The sequence below is a fragment of the Eufriesea mexicana genome, unplaced genomic scaffold, assembly GCF_001483705.2.
Source record: "Eufriesea mexicana isolate 0111107269 unplaced genomic scaffold, ASM148370v2 scaffold1553, whole genome shotgun sequence".
NCBI classification, from domain to species: domain Eukaryota; kingdom Metazoa; phylum Arthropoda; class Insecta; order Hymenoptera; family Apidae; genus Eufriesea; species Eufriesea mexicana.
The window spans coordinates 429,896-448,962 of NW_016909647.1; the positions used below are offsets into that span (position 1 = coordinate 429,896).

General features: G+C 29.0%; 2 protein-coding genes across 20 annotated transcripts in view; one reads left to right on the plus strand and one right to left on the minus strand.

Annotated features, from left to right (window-relative positions):
* Positions 1-624: 624 nt before the first annotated feature.
* On the plus strand, positions 625-13,035 carry sw (cytoplasmic dynein 1 intermediate chain short wing). 19 transcript variants are annotated; one of them, XM_017901204.1, is made up of 14 exons: positions 625-741; positions 1,153-1,273; positions 1,351-1,447; positions 1,524-1,629; positions 1,713-1,843; positions 4,244-4,381; positions 5,958-5,978; positions 8,600-8,647; positions 10,154-10,330; positions 10,650-10,806; positions 10,955-11,327; positions 11,410-11,641; positions 11,728-12,155; positions 12,297-13,035. In XM_017901204.1, exons 2-14 carry the CDS (start codon positions 1,172-1,174, stop codon positions 12,456-12,458), a joined length of 2,172 nt encoding a protein of 723 aa, XP_017756693.1. In that variant the 5' UTR covers positions 625-741; positions 1,153-1,171; the 3' UTR covers positions 12,459-13,035. The 19 variants fall into 19 exon arrangements, with proteins under 19 accessions (XP_017756693.1, XP_017756696.1, XP_017756700.1 ...); XM_017901207.1 differs by having other exon boundaries at positions 4,322-4,381; XM_017901211.1 differs by having other exon boundaries at positions 4,322-4,381; positions 10,178-10,330.
* A 1,092-nt stretch (positions 13,036-14,127) lies between these two features.
* dsb (scavenger receptor class B member debris buster) overlaps positions 14,128-19,067 on the minus strand; it is a 56,458-nt gene continuing 51,518 nt past the window's right edge. Inside the window, exons 3-10 of the mRNA XM_017901199.1 lie at positions 18,778-18,869; positions 16,883-17,043; positions 16,670-16,808; positions 16,254-16,457; positions 15,869-16,013; positions 15,471-15,725; positions 15,022-15,140; positions 14,128-14,910 (exon numbers count right to left, since the gene is read on the minus strand). Coding sequence (XP_017756688.1) covers positions 14,482-14,910; positions 15,022-15,140; positions 15,471-15,725; positions 15,869-16,013; positions 16,254-16,457; positions 16,670-16,808; positions 16,883-17,043; positions 18,778-18,869 — 1,544 coding nt within the window. The 3' untranslated portion in view covers positions 14,128-14,481. The remainder of the gene's footprint in view (positions 14,911-15,021; positions 15,141-15,470; positions 15,726-15,868; positions 16,014-16,253; positions 16,458-16,669; positions 16,809-16,882; positions 17,044-18,777; positions 18,870-19,067) is intronic.

Sequence of the window (19,067 nt, forward strand, 5' to 3'; positions counted from 1 at the left end):
TACTTACAATTATTTTTGACGTCTTTCTTATGGATTCAAGTTCTGGATAATCTTACAACATAGCACACAATAATTAACATCACTCTAATACACGTTTATCATTATTCAATAATTGTAAATTAAAATAACGCGATCAAATTTTAAAATACGTCGAGTTCGAATTCGACGTCTCAAAAACTGACTTTATTTCCGCCGCAAGAGGGCACTACAGTACTGTACGGTATAAAATCAAATATTCCTAACATAAAAAGAGTATTCAAATATTTTAAATATGTACTCTATTTATATAATATAATAAAATTATCGTCATATTTTGGCAATATTAAAATTATTATGTATTCTTTTTCTTCAAATAACTTTCTCAAAAATATTTATAAAATTGCTATGAAATTTATAATCACTACTACAAACTTTACCAGTTTTAACTCTTTATAAAATTATTAAACAGATATTTATATTTCAACATTAATATCTATTTTTTTAATTAAACATAATAATACATCATGATTTATTGGAGATTACTGCCATCTAACGAGAGCATCTATAAACCATGCTTATGGATATACAAGAAATTGTATAGTAGTCAGTCAAGTATTCCGTTAGTACAAGGTATTGATACAGTGGTGCTGTTGTTGCGATGTAAAAGGTTTGCATGTCGGGCGGGTCGAATAGATGATGTAGAAGTCGAAACTACGACAATTTTTATCATTCATACCCGTGAAATACGTTACACGACAAAAGGTGACTGTTTTATATGTTCTTTCGTCAAAAATTAAATGTTTTACATTAATTCATTGTATGAATATTATTACATGACAGATGGGCATTCTTCATTAAATGCAATGCTGAAATCGTAATGTGAATATTAATTATTGTGCTATTCATTTGTATGCAATACTTCCCACTAATCAAATCATTTATTTTTCTGTAATTGTAAAAATTCATGATTTTTATACATATATCTATAGAACAAAAATTGATCCGAAATTGACGTCATAGAAGAGAAATCAATAATCGTACTAAATCCGGTTGAAGTTCCGTTAATGTTTCGCGAAATCTGTCAAGGATTTTATAATTTCTGCAATGTATTCAAAATGACTCCATGGATTATCAAATTCTTCTATTAATAAAGTGTTTACGAATATTATTTAGGTATTAACAGAACAACAAAATGATGTCTGACAGAAAAGCAGAACTTGAAAGAAAGAAAGCCAAGCTTCAGGCAATTAGAGAGGAAAAAGAAAGGCGTAGAAGAGAAAAAGAACAGAAAGATGTAAGAATTTTTTGTTTAAATTTCAAATTTATAATCTTCTTCAACATTTATTTATTTCTTAAATTTTTGAATTAAAGGTTGAAGAGGCTACAGTTCGTGCTGCGGGAACAGATAAAGACCACCGAAAAGAATTAGATGCTATGCTTTCTTCTTTGGGCGTAGCACCAGTGTCAGGTAAATAATTGTATCTTGGTTTTATTTTGTTGTAGTTTTACAAATATCTTTTTAATACAATTTATTTTATTTACAGATGTATTATCCAGTTTATCTAGTATGAATTCTTTGACTCCAGAACAAAGTGCTAATGCTACTCCTGATGCTAGTTTACAACCATCTAGTATAAATTCTGCTCAAAGGTGTTTACATCATATTAGAAAACTTTTCATTTGGTACTATAAAGATATGTTTACATTGTTCCATTTGTATTTTTCTTTTATAGCAGCAGTACTAGGAAGAAGAATCGTGAACTAACAATTGTTTCTGTGGCACATACCAATATTCCACCAAAGGAACCAGTGGTTTATACTAAACAAACACAAACCATTCAGACATCCCACACATCTCACGACGGTGAGTCACAATATTCAATTTTTAAATTATTGCACTTTGTGTTGCTCTTAATTGTGAATTTAAAAATATATACAATTATTTAAAAAATTTTAGTATTTGTGTTACACTAATGTTAATTTAATTAAATTAAAGTATTATATTAATATAAGAAAATTATTTCATAAATATTATAATGAAATATATGTTACTATTGTATATTACTGCATCTGTTGTTAATCCTTTGTATTCTATAATTGCCAGTGCAAGTTTGATGAAATGTATTCAAACTTTATATTTCCTCATAATAAATATTCAAATAATTATACAAAATCCAAATAAAATTATAACAGAAACATAAAATAAGTGAAAAAAGATATGAAGTAAAATTATTTCACAAAGCTTTCTTTTGGAGACAATTTATTTCAGATAATTTTTTAAATATTGGATTGACTCGTATGCTTTTATATATAGCTAATATTTGATTAAAGAATACTTTTAGTTATTTTGTTTCTTTCTATGTGGATGATCGTATTTATTCACATATTCAACATGTGTTTATAATTGGTACATTTTTTGTAAAATTCCTTGTTACTATGAGTTGTTATCATAATGATTTAAAATAATTTAATAAGAAAAGCACACAAGTAATATTAAAGAACAAACAGAATTGAAATTATTTTAGCATCATAATAATAAGTGAATATAAATAGATATAGTGGTTTATAGAATGGTAAACCAAGATTGGTCACATGATATAATTGATTTTCCAAATATTGATATTTTTAAAAATAAATATTTGTATAAACATTCCTCATTTTGTTCCTCTTTTTTTATTATTTTTCATGAGAGTTCAGCTATTTTAACTATTAAAAGTCAGTTTTAAAAAGTTTTCAGAGACTTATACCCAAAACTAAAATTTCAGTTGGATTATAAAAATTATTATTATTATTACTATTATTAGATGTTACATATTAAATGTTTATATTTTTTTTAATTATTTAAAGAAGGATACAAAGGATTACAAATTGACACATTTTTAATGTTTTAAACAATGCTATCACTTTCACATATGCCTACATATGGTTGAATATGGTAAAGTGGGTGGTGTATATAAGAATGTATATTTTAAGACATATATACCATTAATAATATTATTAATAAGTTACCTAATACAGTTACCAAATTTTAACAGTATTATATAATATTTTAATTAATATGATTCATTGATTGTAATGTACAATCAGTCACATCAGTGTAACTTATTTTATTTATGACATTGATTTTATTGTGATAACAATGAGAATCACATTATTCATTTATATTGTGTTTTATGATTAATTTTAACTAATGAGGAAACTTACATATTCTAAAAATATGTTTATATTTAAAAGTAGCATGATATATATTTCTAGTGCTATCAATGTTTTATTTATTTTTTTGTTGTGTGTATTTCTTTGAACTAAGTTTCCAATAGTTTTCAACACTTCTTAAACAGACAAAATATCATTTAAAGTGTTTCTGTTTACTTTCATACCTACTGAATTACGATGTCCTTAAATACGTGAAAAAATAACTATATTCTTAAATATAAAATATACATTCCAATAATATTTAAACACTTTAAAAAGATGTAATATAATTTCAATGTTATTAAACAAATAATAATTATATTATGATTTGTGATGATATATACGTGTGTATACATACACACACATACATAAGTATCACGATCTTAAGTTTAGAAAAATATTATTATAGTTTTTATTTTGTTGTCTAAATCTTATTATGGCTGTAATAAACTTTTTGTCTAAGGGTATTTTAACAGTTACATGGTAAATTTTGTGATGTTTTGATTTGTAAATTCTTACATATTATATAGGAAAAGTATGAGTAGAAATATATAACACCTAACACAAAATTGGGTTGTGGAAACATATATTATTTTTCTTGGTGGTGGATATAAACATCTTTTATTTTTATTATTTTTTACTTCCGTTTTATTTAACCGCAATTTCAGTTAGTTGTAATTTTTTAATCTTAATTTATTTTATAACTTTATTTTTTAAATATTTTTATGCTTTTTAATATCTTTTATTTTGATGTCTTGCAAATTATTTTATTTCTCATACCACCAATTTACTACAGATTTATAATTAAGCTATACAGATATCGATTTTAAATATATTTTAAATATATTATTTTTAAAATAAAAATTTACCTGTTAAGAAAATTATTATTTTAATAGTAATATATCTTGCTTATAGTGATTGTTGACTTCAAAAAATATTCAGTTTAAATTGGGATGTATTACGTGTTACATGCGTGTCCTGTTACCTAACTGATTTTGCGGCATTATTAAATTTACGCGTATTCCATTGTCTTGCGATACAAATGGTCAAATCAACTGGTGTTGGACATAAGGACTGTCCGCATCTTCTTCTGCATACACCATCTACTCCTCCTGTTCAACAACAACACCAACTCACTCTTACTCCGCAGGCTACTTTGAGACTGACTGGTGGCGTCCCAGGAAAGGTGGGTCTGCACCAAACTACTTATGTATGTTCTGTCTTCTTTTTATTACCTTTCCTATAATTGTTGTTCAACAGTATATAATAGAGGTAGATACATGGCTCTCTATATTTATTACCAAGGAGTGTAGAATCAGATTAGAAAATGATTTTTCTATTTATATTTTTACATATTATTGAATATTATTCAAAATGAACTGAATTATAATTTAATCCTTATTGATTCTACAATCCTAATTGATTTATGAATGTTGTATATGGAGATAAACATATGTATTGTACCTTTAACAATTTAAAGAATTTAAATGATTTCCTATGTTTTATTCTTAAGAATGAGTTTTAAATTCAGTATATAAATATTTTAAAGTATACGTATATATAAAATATAAGGAAGCAACTTTTGAAAATATTAAATTTTATTAAAGTAACATCATTCAGTTGTATATACATTTTATTTATTTCTTCCATGTACAACATATATTTGTTTGCATAAATAAGCTTTTAATATGCTTTATATAATTTAATTGAATTATACACTAACAGTTTATTAAGGTTATACAATACACTAACATCAGGCGTCCTGTTTGTTGGGAAAATTTAAAGATTATTATAATAAAAAGTCAATGTACTTTTGATTCATGTGTGCTAGCATTAAATTTATTAAACAGATAAATAATTATAGTTGATGCTTGAATAATTTATGCATATGAATATTTGTAGACATCATCATTGTCCTAATTAGTAGAAACTACTATCATATGTTAGCAATCCAATTGTTTAGTATTTTGTTTAATTCTTAAAAAGAAATACAATCTTTAAACATGTTTTTGTGTGATAACTTTGTTTTTTGTTTATTATAGTGTGTAAAACATAGCGCATTCTAAATCATGGTTAAATATATTTCTGAGACACTTGGGGGGGTGGAAATAAGTGTGACAAGGGATGTAAGTGAGATATTGACTTTTGCTTATAGATAAGCATCCATTGGTAGTCACATTAGATAACAAGTTCCTTATTATTTTATATTGAATGGTCAATGTAAAATTTAAAAGGTGTTGAATTATGGCAGAGATTGAAATTACATTAATTAAAATGTACTTCAATGATGTAAGAAGAATTGAATATGTATGTTTCCTCTTACATATAGGAATCGCAGCACCGCACAATATAAAAATTTACAAATCTATACCCACCTAACTACATTCAGCATATAAAAGAGACAAATTTTTTTTCGTTTTTTTTCTTGCTATAAATCAATTCTTTTTAACCTGTAACCAATTATTATAAGAAATAATTGAATTTATAAGGGCACTTAGTTTTACTAAGCTGTACAAATGTAACATACACTTAATGAGAAAGAACTTTACGAATGCTTTGTAACTTCTTTAGTAATAATAAAATATGTTATTTAAAGTTTTGATTATAAACATTTGGCATAACAGTATTGCGTATTGTGTTCTTTTTCATCTGATTTTTCTTAGATATTTTATTAATGAACCTTTTTTCTTAAAATGCTTATGGTCTGAGTGTAGAGAGGTGCTATTAGTGTAGTGCATTCTTAAAAGATTGTAACTAAGTGCAATTTTTTTCCCTCCTCTTCTCAGCTCATGCATTCGACTATTACGGTAAGTTATGATTTCTCTTGGTTTTCAACAAGTTTTAGGTTCAGATTTAGGTTTAGATATATTCCGTTTATTCTCTTTAGGATTGACAGTATATAAAGTATATTTAAATGAGATACAAGTTTAAAGTATTAGGATGATATATAGTAGTTAAATTCCATATGAAAATTAAATCTTTTACATTAAAATAAATTTTTAAGGTAAGAAAACCATTACATGGGTTAACTTTCTTTAAATACTAGTAAGCTAGAGAATGCACTCTCTCTTTCTCTCTCTTTCTGTCTCTTTTTCTCTTTAGCTCAAATATTTAGTAAAAGTTTATTAGTAAAGTGAGTTAAATATGAATAAAATTTATCAGTATTTTAGACACATCAAATGACTCTCCACCCAAAATCTAAGATATCTTTGCTATCTTATATCTTGCTTTGGGCTTTTTGGCTCTTTTACTTTTTATGTTAATCTTTTTTTTTTTTTGGTGTATTTATCTTCAGTTTATGTATTTATTATTTTTTAAGTATTTATCTGACATCCCGATTCTCAAACGGAAATGTTTTGACATTTACACAATATATAAAGGCATGCACTGTAGACAATTTAATAAAAAAAAAATAAAAATAAAAATAATAAACACAGTTTGTATAAATTTTTGCTCTGCAATTCGAAAAGTAATCCTATATGCTTTTTAAAAATTAGACATTAATTTATACCCTTACCATAGTGTACAGAATATAAAAAATATTGTTAAGAAAGTTAAATTGTAAAACATATTTTCATGTTTTTAATACATCAGATATTTAATAGAAATATTTATTCTTACTTCATAATATACATATTTTTGAAATGTTGAACTCAAAATACATGTTTTATTTTATTCTAGCATCAGATGAATATATTTCTTAAATTCACAGACTACCTTTGGAGTACTTAATTATTCATATAGTATCGAAAAATTCTATATAAGATAAAAAAATTAAATTTTGTTTATGCTTTATGCATGAATCTATTACAATGATTAATGATATTTCTTTTCCTTAACCGAAATATTTTTCGTGTAATTATAACATAAAGCATCGTTTCATAACGTAATTCAGGTTTGATACTGAAGATCTATAATAAAAGATGTATTTTTCAAATTAAAATAATTTATCGAATTATTCGATATTGTTTGAAACTGGGATTGTCTGAAACAGATATATTTTATGAATATCCATTGGCAAATCTTGTCACAACTTAACGCACCTTCCAGAGTTCTCGCCGCGATTTCACGGTTATAGCCTTCGTAATTTTTGGGTTACTACAGTGTACTAACATGGGAGCGGATGTTTATGGTGTTGGAGTCGGTAAATATTGTATAAGTAAAGTCTTTTTATTAAAATAGAAGAAAAGAACACAACAACGAGTTCTGTGGCTTGAGCTTTTAGTGTCGCAAAAGTTCGAACTGCAAATATTGCTTCTTAACAGCACGGTTTCTTTTTTTGTGAAAATGATATAGCAATAAAGTTCATTGAATTAGCGAAAGTTCATTTACGTAGAAATGTATTTTGTGAGAATAATACACATGTCTGCAACGTTATTAATATGTTCTTCCAATAAAATGTGTCTCTGTATTATGTAAACTTTGTGATCAAACTTTTACTTTTAAGAGAAAACTATTTTGTTTCACATCTTTAAAATGGATAGAAAAAAGTGGACTTGTTAATATAAATTCATAGTCGGAGATGTCAGTCTATTATGTTAAAATATTTCAATTTTATCAATTTTTCCTCGTCTTCATCCTTTTTTTTTCTGTTGCTCTAAAAACTTATGTTTCAAATTTTTTAATATTACGTTTTAAAATGAATTTTATTTATTAAACAAATGTTTATTCCCTTAGATCTTAAATTATCATCGTAACCTTAACAAATAAAAACGTTATATAATATGATGATTTTTAAATGAAGTTTACTTAAAAGCCTGAAGGGATTTAGTAATTTTGTAAATTATGCTTATATTATCGATGGAATTTACGGTGATTATTAATAACATAAAGAAAATATTAAAAAAGATAAATATATTAATATATAATAATGTCCTTTTAGTGATATTATTTGGTTTTATGAATATTTTGTAATCAGTATAGTCATAAATGCTTTATAAAAAGATCATAAATACTCTAATATATTTTATCGATCCCTTTGGAGCACAATTTTAATAAATATAACATTTATAGGATATACTATATACAATACTATTTGCATGTTTATAAATATATTTATAATTAATATTACCATCTCCGATCCAATATTGTCGTTTCAGTCTTTCTAGATAATTGTTGATGTATCTTGCATGACAAAGAAGAAAACATTAACGAATAGGACCTTTATGCGTAATTGTAATCGCTCGTGGTCGAAATGCTATTAAGTTCTAAATAACTCGACGATTGTATTGCACGTAGTATACACATATATTTTTCGCGCTACTTCTGGATATAATTAGTCGTTTCTGTTATATGGACAAAAAATATACGAATACATATTTCGTTGCGTACATCAATGATTTCCTATGAGAGACATGAAATTCGAAACAAACACAACTAACATAATAAAATACGTGATTGATTGACATTTTCTTTTCCCTCCTTCAAGACGAGTACAATCTAAATCCTGGTTTAGAATGGGAGGACGAATTTACAGGTAGGTAATCCTCTCTAGAGACGGTCACTCTACCTAGTTATATATCACCAATACAAGAATTATATTCATTTTCACAAAATTGCATTTATCCAGTAACGTTTTCGTTCAAGTTTTTTTTCTTCTATTCAGTTATTGTATTTATATGCACTGAAAGAAGGGAACTTGTACTATCAGTTTACACTCGAAGTTGCTTGATAAACTATCAGATTGTTAAGTAGTTCCTTTATGGTTTGTTTTATGACTGTACAAATTTTTGCTTCATTCGTCATGCATGCGTAGGTACCATACACACATACTTACCATTTTTTCCCCCTTTTTATTTCGGTAATCATTCATTATTCTTTCACTATGCATGATCGAGGTACAACATAATAAACCACGTATAATCATTTTCATTTCACGGCTAGATAATATTTGTTTCAGACTATAGATCTAGATTAAAATTTTTGTTTATTTTTTTTTTCTTTTTCATCCTTCCTCTCCTTTTTTTCTTTTTCTTTTTTTTTTTCTATATAAATTATACACTCTCTAGCTGTTGCATGAGACTTGGGAAGTTGCGTTAATATACCTCCACTCAATTTTTGTATTTTTATTTTCCAATTCTGTGCAATTCATAAAATGAAAACAGCTTCGTTGGAAATATTTAGCATAATTGGTGCTACCTTATAACGTATACTTCACTTAAAAAATCATCGATCAATCTTTCACTTTATTCGACTCATTCTTGCATTTCATTTGCGTTTACGCTAAAACGAAGGGTGGAGAGATATCGTTTCGGATGATTTTCATGTCAGTTGCAATACATGTATCTCAGACGAAAGTTCAGTTTTTATTTGCATAATCCACCAACAAGCAGTCCACCTTCTTATACGTAACTAATGTCAGTGCATGTGATTCAGCCTAGTTGTCCTTTTTCTTTTTTTTTTTTTTGTTTCAGTATTATATATGTTTGTTTATTTTTAAATCAATTGTTATTATTATTTTTATTCTCTATATCTAATTTAATATGCTTTTATGAAAGCTTACTGAAAGAGAGTTGCATCCCTTGAATTTTACGCTTCCACGTTTCATTTACTTGCGAAAAATTCTTTTTTCTTTTTCCCTTTTTTTTTTTTTTTCTTTTTGTGACGACCCAACCACACGATAATTAAATATATCTCAAAGTTGACCGTAATAATCAAAGGAAGAGTTGCACAATTTGCATAAACATGAATGTATCGCGTTTTACTTTTTTGCACTCTTTATTCTTTTCTGTTTCGTGCATACATTGATGCAATAGGATTTTACAGTTATTATATTATATAGAATATCTAGTAGGAGGTGCCAATGAAGTCTACTATGTAGTTTTACGAGACGGTGTAGCTGTCTCTTTTTTTTTTTTCTTTTTTTTTTTTTTTTTTTTTGGGGCCGTAGCGCATTCGAATTCTCAAAGTAGGGCATTTGCCAGAGGTAGATAGATATATAGAAATTAGGGTACTCGTGACGGAACCAGCTTATTCACCACAGTTTTGACATTTGATGATGGCCAAGCCGAAGATGAAGAGAACAGTTTGCCGCATATGGACGGTTTCCAAAGCAAGCTTCCACCTGGAATTCTTCCCCATGGTTTGCCACAGGTTAAGGAAGTACAGCCAGCTGTTACACAAGTGGAGCAAGATAAAGAAAAAGAGAAGCCCAAAGAAGGTAATTTTTCTCTTATTTTTTCATAATATGTGACATATAATTAATATTAACGAAATCTTGATGAGCGATTTCAAATAAATTTTAACGTAGTTATATTAAATAATTAGATTATTTTTGAACTACATAACCGATTAACCCGTTAAACGACGCATTTTTGAGTTATGGAAAATGGGATGATATTTTAATAGCTCATGACAGACAAAAGTGATATTAAAATTCAATTGTCGGGTAGGAAAAATAATTAAGATAGTTTTACATGAGATCAAAGGATACTAATCACATAAATATTATAAATATTACATAAATATGAAATTTGTAGTTCAAGAACTAAGCGAAGAACAAAAACAGATGATTATACTTTCTGAAGACTTTCAACGATTCCTTAATCGTACTGGTAGAATTGTGGAAAGAGCATTAGGAGAATCCGTTAATATTTATAGCGATTACACTGGTACTATGGATGGCGAAGATGGAATGTGAGTAAAAATAAATGTCATTTAATTGGACATTTTTATTACTTTTATTCCTAACGAAATGTCAGAGTTTTCTAAAGAGTAATAATGTATGGATCTAGCAATGGCTTCCTAAGGATTAAAATAATTTGAAACTTGTTCGATTTTGTAGGGACGAAAAGAGTCATCAACGTATATCGTTGAACCGATGGTTTTTCTGTGATCGATGGTCTCGTAATCGTTGTGTGACCTCGATGGACTGGTCACCTCAGTTTCCAGAACTCCTTGCAGCCTCCTATAATAATAATGATGACACTCCAAATGATCCCGATGGAGTGTGTTTAGTTTGGAACACAAAATTCAAGAAAACGACTCCAGAGTTTATTTTTCATTGTCAGTCTCCAGTTATGTCGACCACGTTTGCAAGATTTCATCCTAATTTAATCATAGGGGGTACTTACTCCGGACAGATTGTTCTCTGGGATAATAGAGTGCAAAAGAGAACTCCCATTCAACGTACTCCACTGTCAGCAAGCGCACACACTGTAAGTTGCTTGATAAATAATATATAATGTTTTATGTAAAATCATTTTAACATTACGAATATTTGAAACATTCTGCTTCCAGCATCCTGTGTACTGTTTAAACGTTGTTGGAGTACAAAACGCGCACAATTTGATAAGCATATCAACTGATGGTAAATTGTGCTCTTGGAGTTTAGACATGCTGTCACAACCGCACGAGATATTAGAACTTCACAGTAAACAAGCGAAACCGATTGCCGCTACCTGTTTAGCATTCCCTCCTGGCGAAGTAAATAACTTCGCTGTAGGTAGTGAAGATGGAAACGTTTACTCCGGTAAATGAATTTTGTCATCACATTACGGACTCTTATATTGTAATATGTTATCTTAGAAATCATTGTGATTTTTCATATTTGTTCAGCTTGTCGTCACGGTGCGAAAGCTGGAGTGTTAGAGACTTACGAAGGTCATCAAGGTCCGATTACTGGAATTTGTGCACATGGTGTACAAGGTGGGATTGATTTCTCGCATCTATTTTTAACATCGTCCATCGACTGGACAATCAAACTTTGGAGCCTTAAAGAGAACAAATGTCTATACTCTTTCGAACACAATGGCGATTACGTTTATGACGTTGCGTGGTCGCCAACCCATCCAGCTCTGTTTGCTGCTGTGGACGATTCAGGACGATTAGATCTGTGGAATCTCAACCAAGATACTGAAGTGCCTACAGCTAGTGTTGTGATCGATGGTTCCCCGGCTCTTAACAGAGTTTCGTGGACACCGAGTGGCTTACACGTAACCGTTGGTGATGATTCAGGAAAGATTTGGGTATATGATGTTGCTGAGGTAAGGTTATTGTTTTATCAGTCTGCATTTGATTACTTTCTATTAGTTTTATCAATATGTTGTTTTAATTCATTTTTTGATTATTTCAAATGTATAATGTAAGGATAAACAATTAATGGAATCACGCTTTTTTGAATATAGCATTTAGCACATCCGAGAATCGACGAATGGAATAAATTTTTGTACACCTACCAAGAGTTGAAACACAACAAAGCAGACGAAGAATTGCATAAACTTAATTTAAGTGAACTTAATTTTTTCACTTCCAGACCTTCACCAATAGTGACATGTCTTCTGAGATAAAGGTATAATTTACTCTACAAAATTATTGCTAAGTCGGCTTAAATACTTCAAATTTTTAAATCAACTGAAATTAAAACACCTATAATCCAAAAAAAAGAATCTTACATGAAACGAAAAACAGTATATCGCACTAAGTATAATTTATAGGTGCAATCTTAACTAGAACACCTTTATCCTGTATAATATTATTGAAGAACAAAACAGATGTATTTGTACTATGTTCGTTCGTAATCGCTGTGCATTCAAACGGCTATAAATTTAACGTGTCCAATAGAATTAATATCTTTATTGGACAACTTTAACTCAGTAGATTATTAAGGATGTGTGCAACATATCTATGCATGTAAATAATACATTTATGAGGCACGGTTTAACTCGTCATAGTGCAGAAAACCAGAAAGTAATTAGAAAAAATTTGACGTAATCAGGTAAATCGTAACATGCATCAGATAAATTGATACATAATGTTTTATCTCCGGATTTCTTCAAGATAATTTATATATTATTTCCAGAATTAATTTTCAGAAACATATGTCGTTTTCGCGCTAATATTCTCATCTAACGTATTGAAAGTAACACCACTAGGATATTTGAATATTATAAAAACTACTAAAACCAATCTAATTTAGTACAATAATTTTTAAATGACTTTATTATTATTTATATTCTTATAGAAATTTTAACATAATTTAAACTTCATAATTTTATTTGTAATGTATAGTTCATAGCATAACAAAAATAGTGAAGTTTATTGAATGAGGATTGTTGATTAAAAATGTAAATATAACATTATTTCTGCGTTATTATAAACTGCTGGGCTTTATCTAAAATGTGATACTGTTGTATAGTGATGTGTCCAATGCGTACTTCTGCTCAAGTCAAGCATATTTTAAAGCATAATTTTTTACAGAGAAGTCATTTAATTTACAATTTATTACACGTTCATTAATGTTCTGTATACAATCAGATATAACTGTATTAGATTTCCTTTTGTAATGCGCATTTTTAAATTTAAGTTACAATAAATAATAATAATTGTTTAAGAATAATAAATGAATTATTTTCTTCAATGCTGCAAATAAAATATTACGTAAAAGATTCGTACGTTTTAAATTTACTTAAGAAATAATATTAGTTTCACTAATACGTACATTTGGTATTATAATTTTATCGTCAATTAATAATAGTATTCAGATCTTGAAGTCAAAAATTGGATTACCGTTTGAAATTCTGAAAACTAACAGTACTTATTTTAAAAAAACACAAAGAAATAAAAATTGTTTAAATGACATATCAATTTTATTAACTAATATTTTATGAGTAAATAGGTTTTATTAGTCACCAGTTATAAAATGCAACACATTACATATATTATTACATATGATTTTCATTTGGAGCATTACTTTGATCGTTTGAAGCTTCAAATTTTCACAAGTTCCATAATTTTGTCCCTCGTAGTTTTATCCCAAAAGTATCAAAATTCTAAATAGTCGAAACTAAATATCGTATTTTAACCGATGTTTCAATCGAGTCTCGATTATTGTTCATCGTTAATATCTAACGTATAGTACTAATATTGCACTATATTTTGATCGTGCATGAACCAAGCTAGAAAAATTTATATACAAAACAAATTCTTATGTACTAAAACAAATTCTTCAAACGCGCTTCTTATGCTTTGTCTTTTGACCGTTTTGTTAGCCGCTTCTGTTCGTCCAAACACAATCTCTTTCGCACTGCCGTACATCAACGATATAAATAAAAGGATGAAATCACAGATACAGATAAAGAAAAACAAAATAAGAAAAATATATTCAAGTGATTGTTGAATGTTTGCCAAACGCGTGCTATTGCAATCGATACGTATCGATGTATTCTTCAGGTAATTGGAACGAAAACTTTGGTGTACAGTATCAAAAGGTTACAAACGCTATACAGCGAGGCGAGTTTTACGTCACTCTACGCAATGTACGCACTTAAACATATATGGGGTATTATAAAAAAAAAAAATTTATACTATCAGCTAGACCTCTATCCTTTCTGTCTTCTCGTTCTTATCATTACTGAGCAAAACGTATGGTTCTCGTGTCATTAATAACTTGTACTCATTCACCAACAACGTCGAACTTCTCCTGATGGTCCGTTTACCTAACTCGATCGCTTCGTGCGTGAACATCACGTTGTTGTAAGCCTTTACGAGAACGGCGAATATGATTACTATACCGACTAGAATTAATCCATACGAGGTACAAGGTGCAGCAATATCGCTAAATGTCGTTGCTAGATAGACCCATCTGCGGATAGAAGGTGTCAGTTCTTCGATACCTTCTTCGAGCCACATGATAGGGAATACGATGTCCGGAAAATTCGACACGACACCGATCTGTGGTTGTTGTTCCACCTTTAAGTTTAATTGTACTCGGATTTTCCCTTCCAACGGCACACCAAGTTTCTGTGGAATAAACAAATCACGTTGCAAAAAATTATACGATATTAAGCTGTTTGTTAAATTAAATTAACTTATTTTTGTGAATTATAATCTTATTGTTAGAAGTGCACCTACCGGTTGAATTTTAAAGTACGTTTCATGTATGTCTCGATTTGGTTTCAATCCGTGAACTGCATTTAGTAAATTAGGATCTGCCTTGTAGAAATGGGGGAAAGAAAGATAAACCGGTGCACCTAGAAATTAAAAAGAATTCCAATGAGTAAAGGTAAAATAAATAATTATATTAATTTTTACAGGTATCAGTGTAAAAATATTTAATTTAATCGTTAATTATTATATTAATTATTTTCAATAATATAAATTGCATTGACAGCAGTTCTATGACTGAAAGGATTTGAACAGATTTGATCACCAAGGCAAATCATTCATCAGCATCTATGTTAAGATAAAATAAGACATTTATAATAATTCTGAAATGACTTGTTTGAAAACAATATACAAATGAATTGCTAAAATTAATGAATATAATTTTCATAAATATTAATAATTTAGTTAGTACTTACTGTATTGGCACGGACTAATATTTTGCAATCCGTCCGAAGGACAAGTCGACATGTCGTCTGAACAGAAGCATTTATTCTCTGGAGCATTCTCATCGGGACGTCTAAATACATCATCAGGGGGAGTGTATAAATCTGCTTTAATTCCTGATTTTTCAGTCGGACCACGATATTTTAAGGGTAATGTACGACACAGATCTTTATCCCAAACATGCACGATATCGGAACCAGTTTTGTCACGGGGTGGGAAAAAAGATCCTGTAATAGAAAAGGATATCATTATGATAACATATAATTAATATTTCATAGCTATCACTAAATAAAATATAATTATAATGCATTTGGACATCTGGACGTTTGGAATTATACAATATAAGTAGCTGATATTTAATTACATTTACCTTCTGAAGCTCGAATCGAGTTACAAGGCTCCTTTGGCCAATATGGCAGACGATCCAATCCGTTTAAACGATTTATTAATCCAAACTCCTTCATATCTGTATGTCCCGTAAATATTGTAGATACTTCTTCTAACGTACCATTCCTCTGCAATTGAAATTGTCGTCATCACATTTAGGATAAAAAGTGGGATGATGTATTCTAGTTCTTTCATATGTTGTATAGAAAATTTATTAATAATTATCTTCTACATTTTCTGCAAGGATATTGAACTACACCTTTATTTTTGTACTTTTTATCTGCTTTTTAATAGCAGTTATATTTCCATATCTTTATATTTTTCTATTTTCACGTTTATTTTTATATTTTTCTTATAAGATTATTTACCCCAAGAAGAAGTCCCATTTGACTCATAGGACGTCTCGGTTTTGGGAAAAATCGATGTGCAATGCTGACCAACGGATCGTCATATCCGAAAACGAGTTTTTGCGCAGTCACCGGCACAAATGGTTTCATGTTCATCCCCCTCAAGATCATGGATAATGCGAAGGTAAATATGGGTAATAAACTCTTGCTTTGCGTCGATAACGTCTAAAAAAATACAAAAATACGATAGACCAGACACACGAAATATTTTCATATGAAATACCTTTATCTTAAAATATACTTTATTATAGGAAATACAAACATATATAAGGTATCGAAAAACATAGTTTCAGAATTTATGTGTCACCGGAATGGAAACAAATATTTAAGAAAATAATTTTTCTTCAATTATTATGTTATAAAAGAATAATACTTACGAGTAATGGAATGTTTGGTACCGTTACTTTGAGGTCCTTATCTTTTGACATCTCTGGTACAAAGTTCAATATTTTTTTGTGTTGATAACTTACAGTACCATTGTTATGGAAAACAATATTTACCTTTTCCATATCTTCCCTGTAAAATTATAAATTCGAAATATTTCATTGAAATACTCCTTTCATAAATAAAATTAATTTTACAATGCCTACCTATACACGAACGGTCCAACTTCTTGTAATTTCGGCTTCTCGTTATATTGCAAGAAGTTCTCTGCATTAGTTACATTGAATATGTATACTTTGGTCAATCTAACTACCCCGGGCTTTTGCCAGTATTGGAAGGAAAGGGAACCATTCCATAATCGTAGTTGCTGAAGAGACAAAATCAACATTACTCTAATAAAAATTGTTAAAATAACTCAACCTAAGTTCAACACTTGCATTATTTCTATGTAATTAATTATCCCGAAAAATATATATTCGTTTACAGTTAAATTAAATTCTTTTCTCTAAATAATTACAAAATATATTATACACTGGCTAATGGAAATATTATATTTCAAGGAAATTCTTTAACTTAAAAAGTTTTGACTTTAATTAAAATTCGTGTACATGTTAGCATACCGAGTTACATTTGGAGTAATTTTTTTGTCGGTGGAAAATGTTTTTCAGAGAGTGAACTCGACGATTCAAGTTTCAGGGCGCAAATTTTTACCACAAAGCGATATAGTAAAATAAAATATTTTTTATTTAAAAAAGTTTTACATCTGCACAAACTTCTACTACAATCAGAAATTTATAAAAATTCCCTTGAAACATTTTGTTCGAATTGTTAGTCACTATACATGATATGGGTATACATAAAATATCAATGCGTTCGCTAATAGTGAAGGCGTGAGTTCGTGCCTTCGTTCCATCGCCATGAGTGATATTTTATAAAAAAAAAGAAATGAAACGATAACAGACATTACGGATTGAGGAAGTCAAGAGAAATCGATCGACGGAGCGAATTCTGAGACATTGGCAATAGATGCAGAAACTGGTTTCAAAATTTAATCGCCATAATTGAAAGTCAATATTGTGAGTGAAACTTACAAATCGTGTAACTCGTTCTTCGTGAAAGTGCAAGGCCGGTCGCGGAAATAGCTTCCACTTTTTGTTAGTACTAATAATTCGCGAGGTGTGCATATTGGAACTACTATATTAGTGACCAGGAGCAGTTATTTGGAAAAGATGGCCGTCGTTCAGATGCATGATTAAAATCTATCTTCCACTATCGATTTTAATGATATCCTTACGTGCTGTATCATAAAAGCAGAACGAAATTGATGGTACTATGTTTTCACGTTCAAATGAAAATCGAGTGTTTTAAATAATATTAAAGTTTGTCTTTTATTTAGTATTTATTTATTTTACTTTCTGCTCTTTTCTTTCTTTTGTTTTCCTCCTGTTGATAAATAGCACAGAATTGGTGCGCGTAACATCGTACTTGCAATAAATTGAATAACTATATCTCATTGCGTGTGACTGAATTTTCTAGTGCTCTTTTTCCTCTACGCCTTCATTTGCCTTAACTTTTTCTTTCTTATACGTGAAGCCGAAACTAAAAGTAATCTTGAAATTAAATTTCACTGAAAGACATTTCCAACGTCCTAGATCCTAGGGCCTTAGATTACCGTTACAAACGTCATAAAATGGGTATGTTAATGGTAGTCTCGTAAACGTGTTGACAGTGTAAATATTAATAGGCTGTAACTCGTGTAATTTGTTAAATAACGAACAGTGCACAGGTATCGCGTGTCCAATGAAACGGGTAATTAATTATGCATATACAATTTGATTTGATGAATGAGTTTAATAAGCTAAACAGTTTCACGTAGTTACATATATTCTCCTGATAATTTGCTTGATTAATGCAAAACCTGATTAATGCAAGAACGAAGCGTAACGATTTTGCATTCTTTTGTGGTGCTTTGCAAGTGATCAGAGTCAACGATTAGAGTCAATGAGAAACATAATAGATGTGAAAAACTTCATAAAGCCTTGGAGGTAATTAATTTAAATTTTGTTCATTAAGGTCAGTGAAAGGAAGTAATTATACATACCTTTAATATAATATAGTCCACCCAAGGAATGCTGCTTAAAATAATGCCGATCACGAGCGTCAGAATTCCTATAAAAATTGCCGACAGTCTACCTGTAAAGCACGAACAAGTATAATAAGTAATTGAATAAATTAATTTATTTTATTTTTTATTATTATTTATTATTATTATTTTATTTTATTATTTATCAATAGGACAGATATCGATATATCTTGCATAGTATATTATGTATAACAATATATAATTTTATGTTTTCATCTTCCTTGCGTTCACATGTGTCATTTTATTTA